The sequence below is a fragment of the Pecten maximus genome, chromosome 5 (genome assembly GCF_902652985.1).
Source record: "Pecten maximus chromosome 5, xPecMax1.1, whole genome shotgun sequence".
Taxonomy (NCBI): Eukaryota; Metazoa; Mollusca; class Bivalvia; order Pectinida; family Pectinidae; genus Pecten; species Pecten maximus.
In genome coordinates this window covers 9567838-9574832 of record NC_047019.1, presented here as the reverse complement: position 1 = coordinate 9574832, position 6995 = coordinate 9567838, and the positions used below count along the sequence as shown (strand labels likewise).

The window sequence follows — 6995 nt, the reverse complement described above, 5'->3', positions numbered from 1 at the left end:
GAAGATTGTACCGTTTTCTTTAATGAAACAATTAATTGAAGTTTGGTTAAAAGTTACAGCATTAAATGGAGAAAACACTGTATTCGGTCGCAGTTGCTACTAGAGAAATATTTTGATTTTTGTTTCTCTTATCTATCAACTAAAGCACATAAAATGTTTGGATAGGTCTTTATTTTATTGATTGATGGAATTCATTTGATAAACTCTTGTAGCCCAACGTTCCACAGCCTAATTCAACTTCATTCATTAAACAAATAAACAAAACTTATAAATAAACAAATAAACATATTTAAATTTGAATCAAATATTTTATTGACATAGAAACACTTTTGCTAATATTTAAAGCATGTATTGACATACACTAAGTGCATCCAATCAATCTTTAACTGTAGTAGAACAATGTAAATCAGCCATACTATTAATAGCTGTCACATGTTTCTTCTGTTTGCAAATTTAATCAAACATGTGTACACCAGCCTATTACTAGCAGCATTGCCATTTTATAAACGTCCACGCACAATAACAATGCTTACATATGTCAAGTTTATCTTGGGCTACATAAAATTAGCAATGTTATTTCCATATACATGAATGTACATGTATATTACATACTTAACGCGTGCAAATATACAATGTAGTATACAATACAACATTTATATAGGGGTTTTTTTTCATTAGAGAAACAGTTAAAGTAATAAAAGACCAAACACGTGTACCAAATGCAATACATAAATATATATCATAATAGTACACAAAAACTAGATATACAATAACCAATACATCATGTGATGTCATTTGTGGTAGAAACAAAATAAATAAATGACACTATCAGGTGTTTCTTCTGTTTGTAAATACTATCAAACAGATCTACATCATTCCAGTACGTCATCATTGCTATCTATTAACGTCCATGTACAATAACAATGATTTGATTTTATGAACTTCTTTCTCGTCAGTTTGTTTCATAGTGACGGCACCTATCTAAGTAACACAATAGCAATATTTCTGTAATACACGATGATAGTTTTAATCATTTTAATCATCTTAAGTTTTATTTTGTCAACAAACTCTCCAGCATGTTATTGCATGTACGTACATATATGACATATGGAGCAAATACACATGTATATTTTGCAACAACTCTTCATTCTATACATGAAATCAAATCTTACATTACGATTTGAATTGATAAATTATTTTCACATTGCTTTTTAATGCAAACTGGATGTAATATGATTGGTATCTCGGCATATAGTAACATCATTTAAGAATTGTTTACAAACAATAGAAATTATCACAGGTATGTTTATGAAAAAACAATAAAATAAAATATATAACACATATCATCTAATATACGACTTCAACTATGATCATGTCAGGATATCGGGCCGACCACCGCTGTACGAATGTACATTCGTTCACAAAACAAGTTTATAAAATTGCGCAAATTTTACTGTGGTCTATTGAGACTATGTTTTTAATGTTTCCATTAGCTGGTCCTCTTTTATCTCCGATAAACAAGTATCAGATGAATGTAGTTGATATAAATATACTACATTGAATCGGTCACGAACACTGAACATGTTAAAAATGGCAAAACTTTATAAAACTTGTTTTGTGAACGAATGTACATGGTGACGTTACTTTATTTTTGATTTTATCAAGTTGTCCTTTCAAAAATAAACCATCCTGAAGAGCAGCAAGAGCTGTAAAAGCGTCAGAAAGTATATATATATAATTTGTCAAGTAGTAATAACGACAGTACAGACAAGTAATTTGTCGACTTTTTAGAGACAATCTGCCCCTTTATCAAGACACAGGTAAATTACATACGATCACATCATATAGACATAGAACATTGAACAGTTACATAAATAAAGTGGGTATAAATAATAGATATTCGTTATGTTGTGAAAAAGATCCCTTCGGTCAATAATTAATTCGCCGAGGGCCTATTATAATTAATCAGAAAACATCTTAGTTAGTGTACAGATGGTAAAAGTAAGTAAGTAAATAAATAATATAACTAAAAGGTTTAACAGAATAGCATCGCGAGTTTAATTGATGTGATGGCAGCGCGTGCTATGAAATGAATGTTTTTGTTTTTCTACGTGGTAGGTTCATTTCGTACCGCAAATCTCGGCCTAAACAGCGGGTAGCCGGGACAATATATATATATATATATAAATATATATAGTAAAACAAAGAATAGTGTCCTCGTGGAAGAAAATATATATTTGAAAATAGCGCAACATATATATATGTATTTATGGTGTATGTTTCCCAAGTACATCCATAAACCCCTGGCAATAAGTAAATGCTTTATTTAACAAGTCAAAGTTTATTCATCATTCTGGTTAATAACTTTCTTAGGGAGATTCACATCTCCCTTACCATATTAATCATCTCTTGTAATCAATGACCAACAGTCTACGTCATTATCAGGTTCGAATCTCTCACAAAGAAGGCTTGTTATTTTCGTGTGTTTTTTTGTTTGTTTTTGTTTTTTTGTTTTTGTTTTTTTGTTTTTTTTTGTTTTTTACATTTTTGTATCTCATTGGTCAAGGATACAACATTCACATCTCAATACCAATCACCTCGTGTAATTAATGATTACAATGATGGGTTCTTGTTGTCAGGATTGAATCCTTCACACGAAAGATATCAAGGATATTCCTCTGAATAAATGCTTCATTCAACAAGTAAGGTATCTATTCCATTCCAATATTTTCAAATCGAACTAGACACTGCTGAACATTCATGCTCAAGATATAAAACACATTCTTCTGACTCAGAATCGCGTGCTCTTTTCAACAAGTCAATTTTTATCTCACTATCCAAGTATATAACAACTTTCTTCAGTACGTCTACATTTCCCTTACAATACCAATCACCTCCTGTAATCAATGACCACCATGGTGTGTCCTTGTCAGGTTTGACTCCTTCACACAAAATATATATGGCACATTCTTCTGAACCAGAATCACATGATTTATATAACAAGTCCAATTTTATCTCATCACTTAGGTATATAATAACTTTCTTAAGAATACCAACAACTCCCTTACCACGCCTAACACGTCTTGTTATCAATGACCACAATTGTGTATCCTTGTTAGGTTTTACTCCCTCACACAGAAGATATAAAGCACATTCTTCTGAACAAGAATCACATGATTTGTTCAGCAGGTCAAGCTTAATCTCATCGTTACAATACATAAAGACTTTCTGAAGTTCATTCACATCTCCCTTACCGAAATCAAAATAACATTTTTTAATGAATAACCACAATGGTGAGCTCTTTTCAGGTTTAACTCCCTCACGAAGAAGATATAAAGCACAATTTTCCCAATCTTCCCAAAAACTACCAAACGCTTTATTCAACAACGTCAGTTTTATCTCATCATTTAAGTATGTAAAAACTTTCTCCAGTGTGTCCATTTTTCTTTCACTTCTTGTAATCAAGGACAACCATTGTGTGCCCTTGTCAGGTGTGACTCCCTCACATAGAAGATATAAAACATGTTCTATTGAACCAAAAAGACATGCTTCATTTAACAACTTTTGTTTTTCCTCATCATTGATGTATCTAACAACTTTCTTCAGTACATCCACATCTCCCTTACTCTCCTGTGAACGTCTATAAATCAATATCCACAACGGTGTGTCCTCGTCAGGTTTGACCCCTTGGCACAGGAGATATAAAGCAAATTCTACCGAAACAGCCTCACACGCTTCTTTTAACAAGTAAAGTTTCATCTCATCATTGCAATACATAACGATATTCTGAAGTATATCCACATTCGTCCGTCACATCACATTTTTTAATCAATGACCACAATGGCGTGTCCTTGTCAGGTTTGACTCCCTCACGTACGAGATGTATAGCACATTCTATTGATTCAAAATGACATGCTTTATTAAGCAGTTCATGTTTTGTTTCATCATCCATATCATTCACAAACCTTTTAAGGAGATTCACACTCTTCCCGTCCACAACACAGGACGGCGTGTCCTTATCAGGCTGGACACCATTAGATAGAAGAAACAAAGCACATTCTTCTGAACCAAGGCAACAAGCTGTGTTTAAAGCAACAATCTTTTTCTCATCATCCAGATATATCATTAATCTTTTAAGCAAATCCAAACTCCTTCTATGAACCACGCAAATTGGTGTGTACTGGTCAGGTTTGACTCCCTCGTTCAGAAGATATAACGCACATTCTTTTGACCCAAACGAACATGCTGTATTAACAAGGCAAGTTTTGTCTCATTATTCAAGTATATAACAACAGACCTAAGTACATCTACATCTCCATTACGGACACATTCGTCTTGAGATCAATGACCACCAATCTGTGTCCATGTCAGGTTTGATTCCCTGTCTCAGGAAATATAAAGCACACTCTTCAGAACCACAGCGACATGCCTTATTTAGCAAGCCAAGTTTTAGCTCATCATCAAGGTAAATAGCAACTTCTTTAAGTAGATCCATATCTACGTTATACAAACGACCTCTTGTAATCAATGACCACCAATCTGTGTCCTTGTCAGTTTGGACTCCCTCACACAGAAGATATAAAGCACATTCTACTGAACCAGATCGACATGCTTTATTTAAGCAGTCTTGTTTTACCATATCGTTCAGATATATAACAACTTTCTGAAGTATATCTACATCTCCTTTAACGTCCTCACGACCTCTTGTAATCAACGACCAAAATGGGAAGGTATTATCAGGTTCGACTCCCTGACGTAGAAGGTAAAAAAAACATTCAGTTGAACCAGATTGACATGTCTTACGTAACAAGTCCATTTTTATCTCATCGTCAAAGTAAATAACAACATTTTTAAGTAGCTCAATATCCACGTAACACCTAATGCCTCTTGAAATCAATGACCGCCATAGTATGTCCTTGTCAAGTTTAACTCCCTCACACAGAAGATATAAAGCACATTCTCCTGAACCAGAAAGAAACGCTTCTTTTAACAAGTCAAGTTTTATCTCATCATTCAAGAATTTAACAACTTTTTTCAGTATATCAACATCTCCCTTACAACGCCATCTAACACCTCCTGTAATCAATGACCACACATCTATGTCCTTGTTAGGTGTGACTCCCTCACGGAGAAGATACAAAGCACATTCTTCTGAACCAGAACGGCATAATGTATTCAACAAAGCCATTTTCATGTTTTCATTCAAGTAAATTAAAATGTTCACAAGTGCATCCAAATCTCTCTTGCCATAACAATTACATTTTGCAAACAATGAACACCACGGTGTATGTTGATCTGGCTTAACTCCCTCCGACAGCAGATAAAAGACACAGTCAGTAGCACCAGACGAGCATGCTTCATTTAACACAGCAAGTTTGATATCACTTTTCAGACCTTTCACACATATTTTGAGCAGATTTAAACATCCTCCCTTAGCTGCATGAAACGGTGTGTTTTTATCAGGTTTCACACCCTCATCCAGAAGATATAAAGCACATTTTCCCGAATGATAACAAGCGTCATTCAGCAACTGAAGTTTCATCTCATCATTCAAGTATATAACAATTGTCTTAAGTAAGTCTAAACATTCCTTCGATAGAGGGTCTCTATAAATCAATGAAGTAAATGGAGTGTCAATATCAGGTTTCACTCCTTGAGAGAGCAGATATATAACACACTCTTTGGAAGCACAACGACAGGCTATTTTTAGCAAAGGAAGTTTGATATCATCATTCACATTATCCAGGACCTTTTTAAGAACATTCAGACTTCCTCCCTTCGCCACGCAAAATGGTGTGTGTTTGTCAGGTTTTACATTCCCAGAGAGTAGATAAAGTGCACACTCTTCTGAACCAGAATCGCATGCTTTATTCAACAAGTCAAGTGCTATATCATCATTCAAATACTGAACAACTTTCTTAAGTACATTGACATCTCCCTTACCATGATTAACATCACTTGTAATCAATGACCGCAAAGGCGTGACTTTCTTTGGTTCGACTCCCTCACGCAGAAGATATAAAGCTAATTCTTTTGAGCCAGTATCACATGTTTTATTCAATATGTTCAGTTTTATTTCAACAGTCATGTACCTCAAAACTTTCTTCAGTACATCCACATCTGCCTTAACATGTCTACCGCCTCCTGTTATCAATGACCACCATGGTGTGTCTTTGTGGGGTTGAACTCCCTCACATAAAAGATATAAAGCACATTCTACTGACCCAGAATAACAGGCTGTACTTAAAACATTACTTTTAATTTCGTCATTAAGACCAATTTCTATAAGCAAAGTCACACTTCCTCCCTCCGCCACGCACAATGGCGTGTTTTTGTCAGGTTTGACTCCCGCACAAAGAAGATATAAAGCAAAATCCTCTGAACCCAGCTTACATGCACTATTCAACATTTCAAGTTTTACCTCATCATTTAGGTATATAAAAATTTTCTTCAGTAAATTTAGACCACTATTGCCTTTTCTCATACACATTTCCCACATCATCCAAGATGTGCCCTTGTCAGGCTTGACTCCTTCGCACAGGAGATATGTAACACATTTTTCGTCACCATATATACAGGCATTTTTTAATAAGTCGAGTTTTATTTCGTCGTTCATGAAAGTAAGGAATATTTTAAGTACAACCGAATCGGTTTTAATATTTACACACAGTTTTATCAATGGCCACCATGATGTGTCCTTGTCAGGTTTAACTCTCTCACACAGGAAATACAAAACACATTCCGCATTAAGACAAACACATGCTTCATTTAACAAGGATAGTTTTGTCCCATCATTTAGGCTACTCAACATTTTCTTAAGCACGTTCATACAATTACCCTTCATCGCGCAAACTGGTGTATTTTCGTCAGGCTTTACTCCCTCACACAGAAGATATAAAGCACATTCATCTGAACCATGAGAGCATAACGCATTTAACAATACCAGTTTTAGCTCGTCATTCAGGTATTTGATAACTCGTTTGAGTACATTCACA

The 6995-nt window shown here is 34.6% G+C and overlaps 1 protein-coding gene across 1 annotated transcript; it reads right to left on the bottom strand.

Annotated features, from left to right (window-relative positions):
- Nucleotides 1-288: 288 nt before the first annotated feature.
- Nucleotides 289-6989, bottom strand: LOC117327078. Its single transcript, XM_033883909.1, has 2 exons — nt 1686-6989; nt 289-1609 (listed from the first exon to the last, which is right to left on the bottom strand). Exon 1 carries the CDS (start codon nt 6842-6844, stop codon nt 4319-4321), a length of 2526 nt encoding a protein of 841 aa, XP_033739800.1. The 5' UTR covers nt 6845-6989; the 3' UTR covers nt 289-1609; nt 1686-4318.
- Between the last annotated feature and the right edge of the window lie 6 nt (nt 6990-6995).